This window comes from Eriocheir sinensis, chromosome 31 (genome assembly GCF_024679095.1).
Source record: "Eriocheir sinensis breed Jianghai 21 chromosome 31, ASM2467909v1, whole genome shotgun sequence".
NCBI lineage: Eukaryota > Metazoa > Arthropoda > Malacostraca > Decapoda > Varunidae > Eriocheir > Eriocheir sinensis.
Window position 1 is genome coordinate 17,423,101 of NC_066539.1, and position 21,582 is coordinate 17,444,682.

The 21,582-nt window shown below is 44.5% G+C and overlaps 1 protein-coding gene across 1 annotated transcript in view; it reads left to right on the forward strand.

Moving 5' to 3' along the window:
- LOC127006009 (uncharacterized) overlaps nucleotides 1–21,084 on the forward strand; it is an 88,404-nt gene extending 67,320 nt beyond the window's left edge. Inside the window, exons 5-6 of the mRNA XM_050875492.1 lie at nucleotides 11,875–11,987; nucleotides 20,869–21,084. Coding sequence (XP_050731449.1) covers nucleotides 11,875–11,987; nucleotides 20,869–20,910 — 155 coding nt within the window. The 3' untranslated portion in view covers nucleotides 20,911–21,084. The remainder of the gene's footprint in view (nucleotides 1–11,874; nucleotides 11,988–20,868) is intronic.
- The last annotated feature ends 498 nt before the right edge of the window (nucleotides 21,085–21,582 follow it).

The following is a 21,582-nucleotide window of genomic DNA, read 5'->3' on the forward strand; positions in this document are numbered from 1 at the left end:
TCAGTCGTAGCCCACGTTGGGTTTCAGCGTCTGCGTGTTACAAGATTGCCAGTCTACATTTACAATGTCACGTGCTGTGACTTAATCTCTGGACAGGCTTCTTTTTTTTTTAATTCTACGCCTATAGCGCTGGTGGGCTTGCTTGAGGGGCCCGGACGGTGTTGGGCCCCAGCCCGTCATGGCGCAGGCAAGTGTTTATAGTGGTGCCATCTTCTCTTGTTGCTATTTAGGGCACATTTGAGGCACTATACCTGTGTGTAGTTATCACCAATGTCGACGTTATCATTTTTTGAGTTTGTGAAATTATCATACAAATAATATTCGTTAGAAAAAAGCGTGTTTTCTAAGAAAAAAATGCAGTTTTAAATAGTTTTGTAGTAATCAAGTATATTACGCTTTACTCTTTTTTATTTATCTTTTATTTTCTTTTTTTCTTTTGTACAGGACGGACGAGCTGGGTACAGCTGCGCCTCGTCGCATGTAATTCAGTAATTCTCGGAAGCTGCACTGCTTGTAAATACATTGACCTTTTTTATGCTTCTCCCGAGACCACTTAATATGAACGGCTGTGTGTGCGTGACTGTAAAGCTCTTCGAGGCGCAATTACATTTGAGTGCTCTGTGTGTGTGTGTGTGTGTGTGTGTGTGTGTGTGTGTGCGCGTGGGTGGGTGTGAGCTCGCGCACACGCCTACCTTCATCCCGTCTCCCTCATTCCCCCTCCTCCGCCACACCTCCCCTTTTTTTCCTTCTCCCTCCTTATCCACCAACCGTCCTGTTTTATACTTAGTTTTTCCTTTCATTTTACCATGCCAACGTTTTTATTCCTTTTTTTTATTATGATCTTTATTTGTCTTTATTTACTTTGCCTTCCTTGAATTTCATCTGAGGTTTCAAATTTTCCATATCTACTAATCTAAACTCTTATGATCCTCTTTTATCCCTCTGTCCATGTCACATCCCTCCGACTCTATTTCCACAAACTATTTATCTTCATCTCGCTTCTGTTTTTTGTTTTTTTCTGCTGCTTCTTCCGTTCCCCTCACCCTCCCATTCGCCCTTTTTCCCTGCCTCCCCCTATCTCCCCCCATCACACTTTATCTTCTGTATCTTTCCCAAAACCCTCTTATCCCCCTCCCCACTAATTTTTCATCCATATTTGACGTCCAATTACTGTCATCTCTGATCTCCACTGTGTATTCTAGCCATTATTTTCCTGAGGGAGAGAGAGAGAGAGAGTGTGTGTGTGTGTGTGTGTGTGTGTGTGTGTGTGTGTGTGTGTGTGTGTGTGTGTTCGAGTGGGTGGGTGCGTGGTAAAAAGAAGGAATATAGGGCAGAGGAGGCGTCAGGAAAATTGAGGAAGGGATGAGGGAGAAAATTGGTGAAAATATTTTGTCAGAGGATGAATGACGGGGAAGAAAGAGAAGGATTAGGAGAGAGAGAGAGAGAGAGAGAGAGAGAGAGAGAGAGAGAGAGAGAGAGAGAGAGAGAGAGAGAGAGAGAGAGACTAGACAGGCAGAACCGTAGGAAAATTTCAACGTAGCACTATCCTTTTACATCTGCCTTGTTGCCTGCTCTTTTATGTTTCCATGCTCCTTTCATCCCTAATCTTCCTCCACTGTCATCATTTCTCCTTCATCATCCCCTTCTCTTCCTTCATCCTCGCGCGTGTAGTGACCCTAAGGACTGAGAGAAGGGAAGGAGGTGGGAAGGAACACAGAGAGGAAGGAGGGCTGAAGGGAAGGAGAGGAATGAGCTGTTAATTCAGCACGAAGTCAGCGCCCAAGACCCTGGTCAGCGCGGCGCCCTCCCCAGCAATTATCAACTGTCGAACGGGAGACTGCCTGCTCTATCCACGTCCCTTCTTCCTCCCCTTCCTTCCCTCTTAGCTCCCTCCTTTCCTTCCCTCCGTTCTACCTCTTCCTTCTACTCCTTCCATCTCCTTCCCTTCTATACCACCCACCCTCTCCACGTCCCTTCATCCTCCCCTCCCTTCTTCCCCTCTCCTCTTTTAACTCCCTCCTTTTCTTCCCTCTCTTCTATCTCTCCCTTTTAGTCCTCCCATCTCCCTTCCTTCTCAACCACCAGCCCTCCATGTCCCTTCTTCTTCCCTTTCCTTCCTCCCCTTCACTCTTACCTACCTCCCTTACTTCCCTCTCCTTCACCTCACCTCCTCCCCTTCCTTCTTCCATATTCCTCTTCTTCCCTTTATTTATCTCTCCGTTTTAGTCTCTTTATCTCCCCTCTTTCTTTCGCCCTCTTCTCCTTTCATTTTTCTTCCATTTAGTGGTTATAATTCGTTTTCTCTCACTTGATCCCTCCTCTTCTTTTCTCTTATCAGTCCATTCTTTCTCCTCTCCCCTTTTTCTTCCGTTCTTTTTACCTTCTATCCTCTCCTTACATGTCTCTACCTTTCTTTCTTAGCCCCTCCACCCGCTTTATCTTCCTCTTTCCATCCCTTTTCCGGATGTTGCACTCATAGGTTCATAAATATCATCTATCTGCTTCTGGTTTCGTTCTATAAATAGTGAGGGTCGTACTGTTTTATTCTCATTTATTTTCTTTTGACTTTTTTTTTTATCACGCATCAACTTTTCTTTGTCTTTCCTGTTATTCCTTTCATATATTTTTTTGTATTTATTTCTCCTGTCAAGTATTTATTTATTTATTCTCTTTCACGTCATTACTTCTCTCTCTCTCTCTCTCTCTCTCTCTCTCTCTCTCTCTCTCTCTCTCTCTCTCTCTCTCTCTCTCTCTCTCTCTCTCTCTCTCTCTCTCTCACACACACACACACACACACACACACACACACACGCAATACAAACACAAAATGCATAACTAACCCAGTACGAGCTTATCCCCTTCCAGCCCATCACAATCCACCGTGCCAGCGACCAGCCCGCCACACTGCAATATTATGTTGCGAGAGGCAGAATAAAATATAGCGCAATTAGTCCATTGGTAGATTGTCGGGTGTTCGCATGCGAGGCTCGCCGTGCACTCTGCTCTCAGTGTGATTACGTAAGGTGGCGCGGCCGCTCGGCTTACCTACGCGGTCTGGTTTTATCTGGTCGTTGTTGTTGTTGCTGTTCTCTCATTCTCTACTCCCTCGCTTCTCTTCTCTCCTGCATCCCCATCCCTGCTCTTTCCTCCTCTCCCTCCCTCCTCCTCCTCCTCCTCCTTCCTGATCCCCGGCTGACCTACAATTCTCTCCACGCGGGATTAGAGTTGGACAATTTATTCAGAAATAATTAGACAATCCGTGTAATAGGGGTCCCGCGAGCCTCCCTCCCTCTCGCCTCTCATATTTACGGCGGCCGACACGGAATACGCCGCCTTATTAACGGGACGGAAAGCACCGGACCCCAGTGAAGCAGATACCTCCGACCTGCCGCCGACTAACCGACCGCGGACGGAAAGTATTTGTCTCACAGTGAAACAGATACGACCGACCTACCACCGACCAACCGACAGACTCGCCGAGCAACCGAGGGAACGACCGCACACAAGAGTGTCTTTATCCTTGTATGACGGGTGTTTCTAGACGATGTACGAGCAGAAAGTCGTGGCAATGGTGGTGTGGTAGTGGTGGTGGTGGATAAGGGCGTGGGGGGGGGGTAAAGGGAGGAGTCACTGGGGCGGTTACATGCGTTTATATACAGACATACATACACCCTTGCAAATGGATGCACTTAAATGCAGGAAGAGACTGGCAATGAAAAAGACAAACAGGCTCACAGACAATCACAGCCAGATGAACAGACAGACAAGCATGCAGGAAGGCAGAGGACTGTACAGGATACAAACATTCATACTTGTATTCACAAAATACAAACTCACAAACACGAGCGAACGAACGAACGCAAGCACGCACGCACACATACAAACTATAGAATATTTACAAACAAGAAAAAGGTAAAAGGTCATTAATGTTTTTAAATATTATCCTCTGTATTTTTTTCAAGTTTTCTTTCTGTATTGATATTTTGTTTACCTGGAACGACGGTCTTGAGTAAAAGTTGCATGTTTCTTTCTTTTTCTGACATCACAATGCAGCGGGGGAGGAAAGAGAAATGAAGGGTCGGTGTGAGGGCGGACAGAGGCTAAGTAGGAAGCCGTAGAGTCAGCCATCATAAGCATTAGAAAACACACACACACACACACACACACACACACACACACACACACACACACACACACACACACACACACGGGAAGGTCTAGCGCAATTAGTGTTTGGCGAGGAAGCAATAATCATAAACTCCTGCTTTTCTCTTTTGCGGCCAAAGGTACGACATGCCTCGACACACCAATTTTCCAGATGGACTTTACGTTTTCTCCTCAAGTCCTAACTCGCATTACTCGCGGGTCATGGGCGTCGTCACTGTCGCATCACTAGAGTAGGAGGAGACGTCACACCCGCGGAGAAAGATGTAAAGGAGGAATCAAAATAGTACGTCGCTCTTTGACATTACCGGTCTGTTCTATTTGTCTGAGGTGTCCCATAGGCTAAGGGTGACCGTTTGTATGTGGGAAGGGGACGCTTGTGTGGGTGTTAGCACGGCTCCGGGAACTTCTGTCTGCTTATCTCGGTCGATTCTTAGGATCCAGTCAAGAGGGAAAGGTTCAGGTCAACGCCGGAGATCAGACGGTCGGTCGTGTTTATTATTCCTCCTGTTTTCGAATGTCTGTGTAATACATCGATTTCTTCGTGATTCGAAAAGTATATAATAAAAATGTTTAGCCGCGGGAAGCTAATGAATATGGTAATTGTTGATAATGATCAGTCTTTGAAATACCAATTCACTTATAAGTAAAATATTTGTTTATATATATGCTTTGTAAGGTCTTAATTTGTAGGCATTCTTTGGTCTTGTTGTTTGTTTAATTGTTTCGTCTGCTGCGATCAAAAAGTTGGTAAACAGAAGAGAACCAATGTCAAATTCCTTGTGTCAGTGGATGTTTTTAGACTTAGAAAGCAATAAATTCGATAACTTTTCTTCGTTGTAGTGCGGAGGAGCGGTGAAGAAAACATACAAAAATCCAACTGTAAAACACGAGCAAGAAAATAAACACGTACAAATGTTCAGTCTGGTGGCAAGCTTCAGGTTTACCTCTTTCTATTTTTACGCCCTGAAAGAATAAAAGAGAAATAATGCAAGAGTAAATTAACTTGGATGAATGTGTGTGGGTGTGGGTGTGGGTGGAGGGAAGACTATATGTGGAACGGACGTCGAAGTGGGAATGACGTGGGAGTGTTGCATTGATGGTTCGAGGGAAGCTGAAGATCGTGATTGAGTACGTAGGTGTGTGGGGGAGTGTGAGAATTAGCAGAACGAGAGGGTGAGTGAATGAGTGCGTGGGAGAGTAGTATTGATGGGATTAATTATTTTGGGGGAAGGTTTAGGTGGAAGAACATTAAACGACATCGGAAGGCGACATGAGTGAGTGAGACGGAAAATGATGGCTGAGTAAGCAAGAGAAAGAAAGCAGGAAGATGATCCGGGTAGAGAGAGCGACGTGAATGTGTGTTTGCTTAGGTGGGAGTGCGTGGGTGGGAATTGCCTGCTCTGGGGGCGTTGGGAACCCATTTGCAGCGCGAGAATAGCAAGAACCTTCACGTTGGGGTAATGAGGTTGGGCGGGGCAGGCTTAATAAACTTTCAACGCGCCCACAATACAACAATTCGCTGTGTTAATATGTTTCTGAAAAATAAAAATAAATATCGAGCGAGGAAAGAAGAAAGGAAGGATAGAAGTAAAGTTGGGCAATGGTGGTACAATGGTTTCTGTCCTGAGGCATCTCATGACCCATCACTACCTCTTTTTTTTTTCTTATCCGTCCCATCCACCTCCTCTTCTCCTACTTTAGTTCAATCTCTTCATCCTCTTTTTATTCCTCCTCCTTTTGTTCCTCCTCCTCCTTCTACTCCTCCTCCTTCTTTTCCTCTGCGTCACCATCAGGAGTGACTTGAAACAAACAAAACACTGCAAGTCTGCCTGTAAGAAAGCCAATAATATGCTCGGGTTCATAGCGAGGAACTTCGAATACAAGACGCAGGAGTTATGTTATCCTTGTACAAGTCGCTGGTAAGGCCTCACCTGGAATACGCCGTGCAATTCTGGCACTTAAATTACAAGAAAGACATTGAATTACTTGAGAGAGTACAGCGAGGCGCCACGAAGATGATACCATCGCTTAGGACGAAACCTTACGAAGAGCGACTCGAGCGACTCTACCTCTTCACGTTGGAAAATAGACGACTGCGAGGAGACATGATACAATCTCAGCAATGTTGATCACTCCAAACTCTTCACGCTACAAACTAACCTGGGGACAAGAAACAATGGAAAAACAATTCAAGCAAAGCGATGCAATACCAACATCAGCAGGAGTTATTTCTCGAATAGAGGTGCAGAAGTAGTTAGCGCAGCGACAATCAACTCATTCAAGAAACGCATTGATCGACACATTGCTGTATCGGGAGTGAACTGAACGTATCCGAGAGTAAGTACACAAGTGCTTTAATCCTTCCCGAAGCTACTCCTGTGGCTGACGGATTGATTAAATCACTGAAAGCAGGCAGCCTTGTAATGAGCCAACAGGCTTTCTGTTGCCTGCTCGTCCATGTTTTCATGTTTCTCCTTTTCTTCCTCCTTCTTCTCCTCCTACTTTTTGTCTTTTTCCTCATCCTCCCTCACCTTACATTATACGATGCCGGTGTTTCAAGACAAGGCAGTCAGTGTTTTGTGTTCGGGTATTGTTCACAGGAAGAGGCGACAAGAAAACGTTAAGTGATTTGCTTCTGGAAGGCATTTTTATTGTTGCACATTTAATGACACTTCTGAAATCTTGAATATATCTGCTTCATGGGTCATACATCGGAGGTACAATTTGTATATTTCATTCAGTACAGCTGCAAATGGATTTTCTTTTCTGAAGGCTGTGACTATTGGTAAACAAATGATTGGGTTCTTAGAAACACGCACACGCACACACACACACACACACACACACACACACACACACACACACACACACACACACACACACACACACACGACACTGATCTCCTTTAAATACATTAAAAGTCATACGAAAAGGAAGAAAATTATATGATTTCAATTAAATGTTTTGTAATAATGTACCGTAGAAACTGCACGTAACGTAGGAAACAGTCTCTCTCTCTCTCTCTCTCTCTCTCTCTCTCTCTCTCTCTTCTTTTCATGTTCAGTTGCCTAAAGTGGTTAAAAAAAAGGAAGCGTAAAAAGAAGACTTAAAACTCGCTCAGGTTCTTCACATCTCATTAGTGTGTGTGTGTTTGTGTGTGTGTGTGTGTGTGTGTGTGTGTGTGTGTGTGTGTGTGTGTTCATGAGTGTAAATGAGTGTTCTAAAAAAATCTGTATATGTGTCTCCTTAAATTACCCTTTATGGAATCATTAGTAGTGATCAAGGAGGGTGAAAATTGATAAATCAGTATTAATTTTCTAGACCAGGATAGTAAACGTCTAGGACTGTAGTTTAAAGGTTACGAGCGGTCACCCTTCATAGGTACAGCGTACTTTTAACCGGAAGGAAAGATAAATGTAAAGCGGTAAAGTGTCAGGTAAAGTGGCAGAAAATCAGTGTGGAGTAGTGAGAGAGAGAGAAACAAAATAGTTGTATTATTCTAATGATGCAACTCACTCTTCGACCGATGGGAAATAAAGCAAAATCGGCAGTGGAAAACAGAGGAACCACAACCTCTCAAGCTATCGTCTAGAAATTACCAAGGCATGTCTTAATTAGAAGCAAGGCAACCCCACCACCATCAACATCACTATCACTACCCCTTTGGCGACAGAGAACCACCCAACGTTTCCCTTCACCCACGTGACGCCACACCCTGCCAGCTGAACGTTTGGTGGCAAAGTGTCCTGGGCAGTTCTCGTGCCATAGCAGCGTCACCATTCACTCAGTTGGGAAGAAACTCTTCCCAATGTCTGTACTGCATCTTCTAGTTAGTATTGGTAGACCGTAAATTTTTAGTTCTCAGGTGAGTTTATATAAGGAAATCAAGAAGTGATCGCCGTTGCTGAACTTATTTAGGTATTTGAATACCTGTATCATATCTCCCCGTAGTCGTCTCCTTTATATAACTGAAGAAGTTGAGTCGTTAGCATATGACTCCGTGCACTCAACAATGGTATCATCTTCGCAGTCTGCCGCTGTACCAACTCAAGTATTTGGACGCCTTTCTTGTAATTAAGGGCCCCGAGCTACACTGTATAAGTTATAAGTTTCTCAAGGAAGAAAAAAAGGAAAGAAGGGTGGGCATGCGAAGACGACATAGTGGTGAACATCTGGCGAATTGCTGGCAGAGGATTTTTTATGAAGCGCATCCATTACAAGAGCTGTTTGGAAGCAAAAGTTCCAACGCAGACGGAGGAGGTCCTTAGCAGAGAACAAGAGGAGAGCGAAGTGAGACTTATGAGGAAGGGGGTCTCACGCTGTGTTGGTTTCCTCGCCCGGGTAATTCCGGCCACTGAAATTTGAAACACGTCTTCAACTTGACGCCCGAAACTGAGACGATATTGTACCGAGACGGCGCGAAAAATGTGTGAGAGTGGGCTGGGAGGGTGGGGGCGAAAAGCATAGATTTCCAGACGCAAAAGAGAAAACGAGGGGAAAATGCTGTGATGTACAAGTGTGATGGAGATGGTGGGTGGGGAGAAGAAAAAGAAGCGGAGTGCCAGAAAGGAAAAAAAAGGATAGTGTGTGGAGGAGGTAGAGATTGAAGATAAAAAATGAAAATGGAATGAAAGAAAAATGAAAAGACAGTGAGTGTGGAGGTAGAGATTGAGAGTCGGGAAAAAAAATGGAAATGGAATAAAATAAATGATAAGGCAGTGAGTTTGGAGGTGGAGGAGTAGGCAAATGAAGTGCAGTTGAAACTGGAGAGAAAACAAAAAGTGAGTGTTGGATGAACTGTGAAACGTGGAGAAGAGGAAATAGGAGACACGGAAGAGTTGGAAGAAGAGTATTTGATGCAGGAAGAGAATGGAAGGAAGAGGAAGAGGTAGTGATGGTATATTGCCCAAGAGGGAAAACAAGGCACTGGCAACACTCGTCATCTTTTTTAGCACCAACGACGTGGAGAAGAAGGACCCGAAAATCTGCGACACCACGGGGAAGCTGCAAGACGCGGCGAACCACAGCACTGAGGGAGAAGTATAGAACCGTTATACAGTTCGCTCCCCTCCATTGCCTCTCCCCCACACTCCCCCTCTTCCTCCTCCATCGTCCCTGCCACGGAGCCATGTGTTGCAAGGGACGTTAAGGCTATTAGTGGCCCTTCCCAGAGGCTCTTGAGGGCGCCTGTGCTGCCGCTGTTGATGTTAGCGGCCACGAGCAGACTCTCCGTCATCACTATTATCATAACGCTGCCGAGGTAAAGCAGCACCCCACACGAACGTTTTTTTTTCCCGTACGAGTTTTTTCCCTTGTACGGCTCGCCTCCACCAGTGTAGAGCACGTAAATAAGCGGTGACATTCGCATATCACTCAGTTCGCCGCGTTTGGCAAGATGGAGAACGTCAAGCAGTGTATATGATGATTTACGTAGGATTTATGTATACTTAAAATAATAACAAGGTATGGTTATATATTTTTGGGAATGATATATTTGCCCTTTAGTTTAATCGTGCACATTGCTCTTACTGATGGTATCTCTCTCTCTCTCTCTCTCTCTCTCTCTCTCTCTCTCTCTCTCTCTCTCTCTCTCTCTCTCTCTCTCTCTCTCTATATTTATATATTTATATATATATATATATATATATATATAGAGAGAGAGAGAGAGAGAGAGAGAGAGAGAGAGAGAGAGAGAGAGAGAGAGAGAGAGAGAGAGAGAGTTGCGGTGAGGAGGGGAGAGAAGGGGTGTAAAGGAAGTTTATTGTGAAATCGAAAGCAGAGGGAGACGTAATGAGCGCCGACGGTATATTATATGGGAAGGCAGCGTTAGAAGCTTACCTTCAGCAGCAATGTTTCTTTTCTGGTGATTTTTAGGAGTCAAAGTTTAGGTGTTGTCGGTTATGTTATCCAGGTGAGGGAGTATATTGACATGAATATATTGGGATCTCTTCATAAAAGTGTAAAATATACGAAAAGATTAAAGAAGAATATATAAATAATCGACAAAAATAACAGACTGGCACAACGAACGCATTTGGAAACAGAAGTCACGATCATTAAAGTAAATATGGAGGTTCAGCATCATATATAACTAGAATAATACGAATACCACCGCAAGACCGACAAAGCACATCAGCAGGCAGTCTATAAACTATTCGCTAACAAATTAACGGAGAAAGTGAAAACTCGTGACAAAACAGGTCTAGCAATATATAATTATAAAATCCTTAACGCCTCGGTGGTCGTCGCCGCAACGGAGGGGCCGCCAGCACGCCGCCCGCTGCTTGAACAGACCACTCTAATTTCCCGCATTAAGCACAACGTAATTGGATAAAACCCTCTGAGACCCGGCAGCGGCGCGGAACTTAGAGCCACACGAGGGTTTTTGGGGTCCCGTCCACTCCGCTTTAATATGCAGACGCCCCCTGACCTGCCCTGACAGTACCGGCACTCCGCCCTGACCATCATTTATCAGTCCCCCTGCCTTCATTCTCCCACCCTATTTGCTCCCACCTAACCTCACCCTGGTCTGTCTGTCTCCTAGCCTTCACCACCTCCTCCCTGTCTTCTTCCCACCCTATTTGCTCTCACCTTTCACTTATCCCTCCCTCACACTACTCTGGCCCTTCCCTCCGCTCATTCCAATCCAGGCCTCACCCTGCCCACGCCCTCTCCTTGCCTATATATAAATTCCCAAACCTTACCTTCTCCCTGCCTCACCTCGCCGCTACGCTGCCTTCACCTCACCCTGCTCTCACCCAACTTTTTCACTACTTTATATCTCTCTCACTCCTCCGACCAGAACTGTGTGTGTGTGTATGTGTGTGTGTGTGTGTCAGGTGTGGCAAGGGATGCTGCGGAAGCCTTGGCGTCGCTGCTTATGTGACTTTGTGCATCAATGGTATAAGAGAGAGAGAGAGAGAGAGAGAGAGAGAGAGAGAGAGAGAGAGAGAGAGAGAGAGAGAGAGAGAGAGAGAGAGAGAGAGAGAGAGAGAGAGAGAGAGAGAGAGAGAGAGATGCAGATGAGGGAGATGCATGGGAAGATAGCCAGGTGTGTCCTCTCTAGCGCAGGTATGTGGGAGGGGGGGAAGGTTTGCTGCTTCTTCACTTTCTCCTTTCACGAAGATATTTATAATTATTTACACCGTTCTTTGTACTTGACCCCAGTTTTGTTTTTTGTCCCTTTGTTTGTTTGGACGAAAGGTGTTACAATTGTTCCTTGATTATGGCTGCTTTCTCTCTCGTTCGCCTCGTTTCCCTTCACACATCGTCTATTTATCCTTTAGCCATATTTTTTTTCTTATCCTCTTCTTCGTCTTTATTTTCCTCCTCCTCCTTTCTCTTCCTCCCACTCCTCCTACTCCTCCTTCTTCCACTCCTCCTCTTCCTCCTCCTTTCCTCTCTCTCCTCCTCCTCCTCCTCCTCCTTTGAATGTAAGACTCATGCGTGCAGGTTATCTGTCATTGACGCGTCGGTTTATCGGTCATCCACCTTTTAGTGTGCGTGTGTCAGGAGTTTGTTTGTCTGTGTGTCTGTGTCTCTCCATATCGTATCTTCTCCTATCTTTCGGTCTCTATTAAATTGTCTCAATCATATTTTTCTCTTCCATTTTTAACTTTCATTTATTTACTCACATGACCAACAAGACCCACCTCGCCTAAGAAATGGAGAAGCATTGTTAACGTTTTGCTTTCTTCTCCTCTCTAGGCCACCCAGACCCGCCCAAGAACTGTTTCATCGCCAACCAGACCACGGAGACCATCGAGGTGGAGTGCGTGGCGGGCTTCGACGGAGGCCTCCAGCAGACCTTTTATATAGAGGTAAGGATGGTGGCGGTGGTGGTAGTGGTGATGATAGTAGTAGTAGTAGTAGTAGTAGTAGTAGTAATAGTAGAAGTGATAATTTAATAATGATTTCAACATTATCAATCAAAGAGAGAGAGAGAGAGAGAGAGAGAGAGAGAGAGAGAGAGAGAGAGAGAGAGAGAGAGAGAGAGAGAGAGAGAGAGAGAGAGAGAGAGAGAGAGAGAGAGAGAGAGAGAGAGTGAGAGAGAGAGAGAGAGAGCGAGAGAGAGAGAGAGAGAGAGAGAGAGAGAGAGAGAGAGAGAGAGAGAGAGAGAGAGAGACGAAAACGAAATAAAGAACATGAGGAAATCTGCAAGAGAATGTTGCAAAATTCATTCATAGTGAAGTATAACCAGGCGAATAAATGAACGATCGGTGGGAAAACAAATGATGGCATGATAAAGCGACATTAAAAAAAAAGAAGAAAAGAAAGTGAAGTAAATAAAAAGGTCTTGAACGTGGAAGTGTGGCCGTGACGAGGAGGGAGAAAACTTGGTGAAAGAATTCTGTGACGAGAGAGAGAGAGAGAGAGAGAGAGAGAGAGAGAGAGAGAGAGAGAGAGAGAGAGAGAGAGAGAGAGAGAGAGAGAGAGAGAGAGAGAGAGAGAGAGAGAGAGAGAGAGAGAGAGAGAGAGAGAAATAACGAGCTGCAACAAAAAAAAAAATGAGGAAAAAAATCTTAAGGCAGCGACAGAGGGTTGGATTCGGCTGGGCAGGGTAAGAGGTGCGGAGGAAGAGATGATAAGGGAAGCGTAGCACAATGTTGGGTGGTGTATGGTGAGGCGGAAGGAAGGAAGGAAAGAATGAGGGCAATGGTCCAGCAGGGAGCAGGTGAGGGAGGCGGGAGAGAGGCAGGCCGCTGAGAGTTTTGTTGGGGAAGCGAAGGGTCAGTATTTTGCAGGCCAAGAATAGCCAGAGCAGGGAAGGAAAGGCCGCAGGAGAGAGAGGGAAACATTGTGAGAAGGGGCTGTAAAAGAGAGAGAGAGAGAGAGAGAGAGAGAGAGAGAGAGAGAGAGAGAGAGAGAGAGAGAGAGAGAGAGACGGGGGTATTAAAGACAAAAAAGGTAAAAGAAAAGGCAGAGCTGGAGGAAACCGATCAGTAGTATAAAAGAAACATGTACAATGAAACGTTCAGTAGATTACGGAACAAACTAAGCACAGGAGTAAAGTATATTGAAGTAAAATTCTCCTTTACTGCTTAAGTTTGTATTATTCTTTATTTATTTTTATTTTTTACTCTAAGCTCATCTTGCCTTTTTTGTATTTCTTTCCATTCCTCCCATTTCTCACTGTTTCCTCCTTTACATATATATATTTTTTTCCCCTCCAGCCCCTCCCTCCCTCCCTCTTTCATTCTCTTCAGCATATTTAGGACTTCACACAAACATTCATAACTTCACCGTTTGCCATATCGCTCCCTCACCCTTCCCCTCCATTCCACCACCATCCAAACCGCTTCTCCCCCTACCCCTCCCCTCCCCCTAAGAATCCCAGTGCAGCCTCCTCGGGAATATAAACTTAGAATTAATCCACTTTGTTCCCTTGCACATCCACTCCATAACTGCCTCGCCTGTAGGGGAGATACGAGAGAGAGAGAGAGAGAGAGAGAGAGAGAGAGAGAGAGAGAGAGAGAGAGAGAGAGAGAGAGAGAGAGAGAGAGAGAGAGAGAGAGAGAGAGAGAGAGAGAGAGAGAGAGAGAGAGAGAGAGAGAGGTAATTAATTGAATAGAGAGAAAAAATAGTTGCTCTAATTTCCCTCCATGTACACTGATATGAAGTCTAATATTATTCATGAAGACATGCACACAATCTATCCACAAAGCTGACGTATGGACAAGCTGTCTTTCCTAATATACCAACACAACGCCCAGCTCATTCTCTACCAGTACTCATTGCAAGATCAGAACCACAACTACCACAACAGCAACGACAATCATCGGTGAAAAGAAAAAATGCGCATTCGTCCTTCGTATACACACACACACACACACGCACACGCTCACACCTACACTCACACACAACTCAACACGGCGAGTTCATCCAAAAACAATTAGAAAGCAATCAGTGTGTGTCCATTAGCGGCGTCTCAGGGCACGATTAGTCTTCCCGGCCCACCAACCACCATCTGCGTACGCGTACAGCCTCACCTCGCCCCAGCCTTCCCCTCCCTTCCTCGGGTGATATCCTTCCCATTTATTGTTTCGTCGACGACTGACTCAGGCCGATCGAGAGTTGTTGGTAATGAGAAACTGAATTTGCCGTGACAGGACGGATTGTAGAGAGGGAGAGGAGCTGCAACAAGGAGAGGGAATATGACGAGATGACGAGACAGAGTAGCCTTGTAAGGGGAAATAAGCTTATGAATATACTTTTTTTCCTTTTCTCTAAACAGTCGAGGAGAAGGAAATATTTACAGGAGAGACAGGAAAGGAAATGTGCTATAGGAAATCGTACTTGTAAACATTTTTTCTTCTTCTATTTAAACATGTGGAGCAAAGGAGAGAGTGTACTGACATGTCGGTAGTGTGTATTGGTTCAAACGCGTTCATTGTCACGTGTGATTGGTGGTGATATTAAGAAAGAAAATAATCACAATAAGTACGTTTTTATCCCAACTTAAAGGTCGGGATGGAATAGACTGGGATGTGCGCAGAGTCATCGGACGTAAGTGTGATGGTTAATTTAATTCTGTCAATTTGACTCAAATAAAGGAAAAAAAAGCATTTCATGAGAGGAACGATTAATTAGCGTAAGAGGAACGAGAGCAGGAGACAAAGTGGTTCGTGGCGCATTAAGAAGGAAATGACAAGTGTTACGGTAGCTCTCGAGAGACGAAGATACGAAAAGAGAGAGAGAGAGAGAGAGAGAGAGAGAGAGAGAGAGAGAGAGAGAGAGAGAGAGCATAACACACAACAAACAGGAACTCCTTACGCCGATGCACTGCTTCAAAACCTTAATCGGGGTACATCAGCAAAGAAATGAGAAGCGTACCTGGAATGTAATTAATCCAGGAAGAAATTGGCTGCCGCGCGTGTAGTCACCCATACCAAGACCGGCAAGGGATGGCGCGGGAAGACCTGAACCTTGCCGAGAAATGCGCTTCCACGGCGATACCAGGAAGAGTAGAAAGAGCTGGAACAGAAAAAAAAGGAATTGCAAGAGAATTTAGTATTTGAAACCGAGAGCAAGTTAAAGAGACTGATAAATACAAAAAGCCATGCATACCGAAAAAGAAGGATATGATGAAAAGAACCACAAAAAAAAAAAAATTCAATACACGACTAACAGGAAGACTTTAAATTCAGGCCTATGCATAACCGAATATACAGATAAAAAAATAAACCAACAGAGAGCATAATATCACCACCACCGTAATTAAAGGTCGAAATGTGGAGACCTGAGAGGAAAATCGTCCAGTTAAGCTTTCCGTTTGTACAGTGATGGAAGGGTCGCTATAGTAACTTTAAGATGTGTAAAGGAATAGGGGCGAGGATGAAGCAAGGAAGGATGAGAGGGAGAATGGGTGGAGAAGGGAGAATAAGAGAAAGAAAAAGGTAATAAACAACATTCTCTCTCTCTCTCTCTCTCTCTCTCTCTCTCTCTCTCTCTCTCTCTCTCTCTCATATTAGAGAATAATGGGAAGAGAAATGTTGCTCAAAAAGAAAATATTAAAGAAAGAAGAAATAGGAAGCGAGCAAAACATGAAGAAAGGGAAGCTGAGGGGGAGCACTGAGGAGGAAGAGGAGGAGGAGGAGGAGGAGGAAGAAGAAGAGGAAACACTGACGCTGTTAGAAGGGGGAGAAAAACAGTGGTGCGTGAGGCGACAACAGAATACAAGACAATGTGGGGTGAATCCGTGATAAGGAGGAGGGACCGTGGAAACATGGAGAGAAAAGAATAGAAAGTCTCTCGGCTTTTAACGAGGCTGCTTGCTCAAGGCATTTCATAAGTTCATTGGGTGCGTTAGTGACCCTCGGAACAGATTAAAGCACTTCCTCTAAGATCCTGCGGAAATATTATGCGAGTTTTAAGAGTTGTTATTTCTTGCATTATCTACTCGTGAATGAAAGTTGTTCTGGGGGCGGTTAGTTAGGCTTGAAAACAAAAATCCTGCCGAGGTTCGTCCCCTCGCCTGAATTGACCGACCGGCATTTCTCGGTGAGGCGTGAGTTTGAAGTTAAAGAAATTATTTAGGTATTTGAAAAGACATGTCAAATCCCAGGGAGGACTCCCCTTCTGGCTGCCGACTTGAGAGGTGTCATTCTATTACTAAATACATTTGTACTGTTTAGCTCTCACCTAACTCTACTAACTATGTAAAATTCTTTGACTATTTGAACTCTCAAGTGGAGCACATCTTGACCCAATCACCCTTCGCTGAAATCTCCATCCTAGGAGATTTCAATGTTCACCACCAGCTTTGGCTTTCATCCTCTTTCACTGGCCAGCCTGGTGAACAAGCCTACAACTTTGCTCTCCTCATATATATATATATATATATATATATATATATATATATATATATATATATATATATATATATATATATATATATATATATATATCCTCCTTTTGAAAAAAGTGGAAGGTAAAAGTATAAAACGTGTGTAGGAAGTAAAGGAAATAGTATAGAAAGAAGGAAAAAAAACGAGGCCACGACGGCGGATGTGGAAGAGGAAAAAAGGTGAAGAAAAACAGGCCAAGGATTAAGTAAGCCAGAACAAGGGTGAAGATGAACTAGCAAGGGATTAAGAAAATGAGAAAACGGTGTCATTCCTTTCAAGGTAATGTGCTACAACCCGACTTCTTGAATGGAGGACAAAGGAAGGGTACCACGGGGACTAAGAGTGTGACGCGTTGCTGTAAATGTGCGTGTGGCGGGGGAGGGTAAAAGAGGGGACTAAGAATGTTAAAGGAGTGATGAGGATAGGGAAGTATATACTCCTCGCTGAAGGTCCAAGTACTGGGAAGAGGGATTAGACAACGTTTCCAAGACCTTGTTAGAGTCTTACGTTAGGGAAGGGAGAAAGGGGAAATTAAAAGGTTCATTAGGGCATTACAGTGGTCTCCTTTCACCTTTCCTTCTTCTTCCTCTCTTTCTCTTGCTTCCTCTCATTTATTCCATCGTTTACCCTCTACGCCTCTCTATATCTCTTTACCATACCCTCTTCGTTCTCGTTTACCTTCCTTTCTCCTTCCCCCACCCTTCCCTTCATCCTTTGTTCTTTCCTTTTCTTCCAGCAATTAATCTTTCTTATTCCCTTTCTTCGAAGTATCAACCTACCTAATCCTTTTCCATTTCATTCCTTCGAGTCCCTTCTCCTATTCCATCCCTCCTGGTTCGGTCATCATCTGTTTTGTAAACCCCACCTGCATTTATTCCTAGAAGGCTAAATTTTTCAACCCGTGCCCTAGTCAAGGGAAATGGAGTATTGTAGAGAAGACGAAAGAAAAAAAATGTTGGACAGGGTTGGTATTCTGAGTTTCTCCTGGATTTATCGGGCTGCTGGTGACTCAGGATAATTTATAGTGTTTACGCTTTCAGATTGATCTCAGAGTGGCCTGATGTCACCTTCCCCTTTGGAATATACGGGAAGAAAGAGGAGATGGCTTAGAGAGAGAAAGGAATGGTGGGTGAGAGGAGGGCGGTGATGGATTTCACAGTAAGGGTAGAGATGGTGGTAGATATATAAGAGGGTTAGGTGGCAATGTTACGTATTAAAGAAAGAAACGGGAAGGAAGAAGAGGTAGCTTAGCCAGAGGGAGGAGGAGTGGAAGAAGAAAAAGGTGTCGGTGGCGATGGTGATGAGGCTGCTGGGGGAAGTAGGGTCTAAAAAAAAAAAAAAAAAAAAGGTGATGGTGGTGATGAAAGAAGTGCTGGTTGAAATGTTGAAATGTAGTTCTGGATGTTAGCCAGAGGGAGGAAAGGAGAAAGGCTGAAGCAGGAGTGTTGAAGAAGGGAAGTCAGTGCGGGTGGTAGTACGGATGTTCCTGTGGTCAGGTTGATGTTGGAAGTAAGAAATTATAATGTACTTGCAAGATACGCAGAAATACAAGAAAAAATGTCACGCTGCTGATTAATTAACAAAATTAAAGCATTGGTATCAAACTCTCTTGAACATAAAATCATGACGTCGAGTCCTTCAGTTTAATGGAATTCAATACAAAATGTTTATGAAAATTAGAACCTAATAAGCCCAGCGTCCTACCTCTCACCACTACCACCAGTCCCACCACCGCACCACCGGCACTACCAAGGGTGATGTGACTGACCGGCCAGATAGCACAGGTAGTGGTGTTTGGTTGCGTGTGTCTGCTCCCCTCTTTGCCCCACGCGCCGCTGCGGCTGTTCTGGTCTGCAGTGTTTCTTCCCACCGGCACGTGAACACTGGGGCGTGATGCGGGGAGGGCAGGACAAGAAATGTAAAACTGATGATGATAAGAGAGAGATTTTTTTTTTTAACACTAAGCTTTTGCTATTTCTTCCTATTAGAGTCCTGTTTCTTTTCAGAGGAATAAATAATGCAATAAAATTTGTAGATTATTTTAATATATCATTGGCATGTTTCTTCTAATATTACTCATGATGTTGCATTTCAGCAGGCTGGAATATCCTTTAGTAATGAATGGTCAGACAGGTCTCTCTCTGCGTCTATTTCATGTTCTGTGATTCGGTCGGGTCGTATCTCAGAGTGTCTGTATTGCCGGCGTGATATCAGTTTGTGTCCAGGCAGGCAGTGACCCGGCCTTTCCGGGCTGCGCCGGCACGGGAGTGAGCCTTGATAAGCTTATCGCGTGGAGTAATAATAGAGAACTGTGTGTGTGTGTGTGTGTGTGTGTGTGTGTGTGTGTGTGTGTGTGTATATGTGTGTGTGTGTGTGTGTGTGTGTGTGTGTGTGTGTGTGTGTGTTTGTGTGCGCAAACGTTAGACCTTACATGTGACCGTGAGGTAGGCGATAAATTAAATGATTGTGATTGCCATTTAATCTGATTCAGTAGCAAAATGGCGCCACTATAAACACTCGCCTGCGCCAGAACGGGCTGGGCCGACCATCAGGACCTACCGGAAAGAAGCCTTGGACCGACCATCAGGATCCACATCCAAGGGAAGACGGCGCAATGCAATGCAAAAAAAAAAAAAAAAAAGTACTGAGCTCAAACTCATTGACACTGTATTCATGAGATCAGAGTTTAAGAATTATAATATCAACCCAGCGCGTGAAATGCTCACTCCTACAACTAGAGGCCAAACATTGTTATCCGCTGATTGAACAAACTTCCCACGAAAGAATTTTTGTGCGAAAACGATGAACTCTTATCAATAGCAATAACCGTTATTTTTTGTAACAATAAGTACATTCCCTGCTCTGACGAACAAATGAAAGCACTAAAGCAAGCCCCCTCGTTGTGAGTCAACAGGCTTAATATTTCCTGCCTCTCCATATTTTCATGTCCCCGTGTGTCTTCGTACTCCTCCTTATTCTCTTTCTACATCTTCTGCACGCTTCAGAAAAGACAGTGAGTTGGAGGAAAAAGAGAAGAAAGAATATATATAGTTGAAGGCGGAAGACAACAGAAAGGAAGAAGTGGAAATGATGTAGAAGTAAAACAAGGACAAGGAGAAGAAAATAATAAGTGGAGAAGGCACATGAGGAGGAGGAGTAAGAGCAACAGTAGGAGGAGAAGGAGGAGCAGAAAGGCAAGGAGGAGGAGAAAGACAAGGAGGAGGAGAATAGCGTCGCCATCCCACCACCAGCGCGACGAGCCGTGAAATGGGAAGCCGTCGTGTGTGGTGGCCCGGACAATCTTAACTAAGAGACAACACACACACACACACACACACACACACACACACACACACACACACACCATACCCACACACCCACACGCTCCACTCACACACCCACTGACTCCACCCATACACTCCACACCCACACACTCCACTCACACCCACAAACTCCATCCACACTCACTCACTCACGCACTCCACCTTCAGACTTCACCCACACTCTCCAACCACACACACACACACATTTTGCCCACGTACTTAACCTACACACATAAATAATCTACCCACACGCTCCCCTTACTCCACACACTTGGGCACTATCTGCATACCGACACATTCACCCTACACACTCAGATACTCTACCCACACACTCAGGCACAACACCAACACACTCCACTTTCGCCACACACCTATGCACTACACCATCACACCCAGACATTCCACCCAAACTCAGCGCACACACACACAAAAATAAGAAAATAAATAAATAAATAAAAACATTAAATTTTAATCAGTAACACTAATGTTTGGGCGTCGTTGGTTGCCTGCGTGATCTACTTTCCAGCAAAGTTAGCAATGACAATGGTAATAGTTATAATAATGAAAATTATGATAATAATAATAATAATAATTATAGTAATAATAATAATAATGATAATAATAATGTAACGATAATAATTTGCAGTAGTAATAACACCGGTAGCGGTAGTTGTAAGAGCAGCAGGTGAATTAGTAGTAGTAGTAGTAGTAGTAGTAGTAGAAGTAGTAGTACAGTAGTAGAAGCTTTCATAATTTTCCTCCATATTTTCGTTGTTACCTCTGTTTCAGTAAAACCAGGTAGCCGAGACTGACAGTAGCACAAGTTGAATAACTCAAAACAAGGACGTCCCTGAGAAGAAAGAAAAAAATCTAACCGGAACTCCGCTCCATTTTATTCTCTTCCAAAGATTTTTTCAAGCGGGGAATTGTTCTGCTTATATGCTTTCCTCACGCCATAAGAAGTTTGTCAAAATGTTGTATGAGTCGCTTTCTTTTACATAACGACATCACGTCATGTTATGTAATTTCAGGCCGAGAGTGAGCGCAAAGCAGGCTGCAAAGTAAGGCTGTAAAAGAAACAATGAACACGTTTTCCATTTGATTGTGTTGTTTCACCTTCGCCGCCACCTCCACCACACGGTCGCGGCAGAACATAATCTTGCACAGCCGCATCCCTGCGTGACTCCTTCAACACAGCTTTATCCAACGCCGCCCTTCAACGTAGTAATACCGGGCGCTCTTCCACGCGGGGGTAAGTGCGATTGTTCTATTTCTTATCATAAGGGTTTTCACGCAGCCCTGTTGTCTACCATGGCAGGGCTTCTCTTTACTATTATTTGTTTTATAGCTCTCCTGTTGAGGCAGCCTTATTCCTAGTTCTTAGTTTTATTCAGAAAAATCAACCTGACGTGACCCAAGAAAATGGAGTGAGAAAGCACTGCTATTTCCACCGGTTATAAAACCTTCTACACACGTAAAGGTTTCCGTGGTAGCAACAGTACAGTCCGGAGGGAGAGAGAGGGATGCATACATTACCGGGAATCGGCGGTATTATATAAGTGTTTTCAGTACCGCGTGGGCAGAGGCGGCACGCGTGGGAGGTTTCAAGCTCTTCGGCGGCGGCGTAAAGAATCGCTGAACACCGCCGTGTAGACGCTCATAAACGCTAATCAGAGGCAATGGCCCGCCAGAGGGAGACCTTATCTGCCATGCCTCAACCCGGCTATTGCCCTCATTCGTTACGT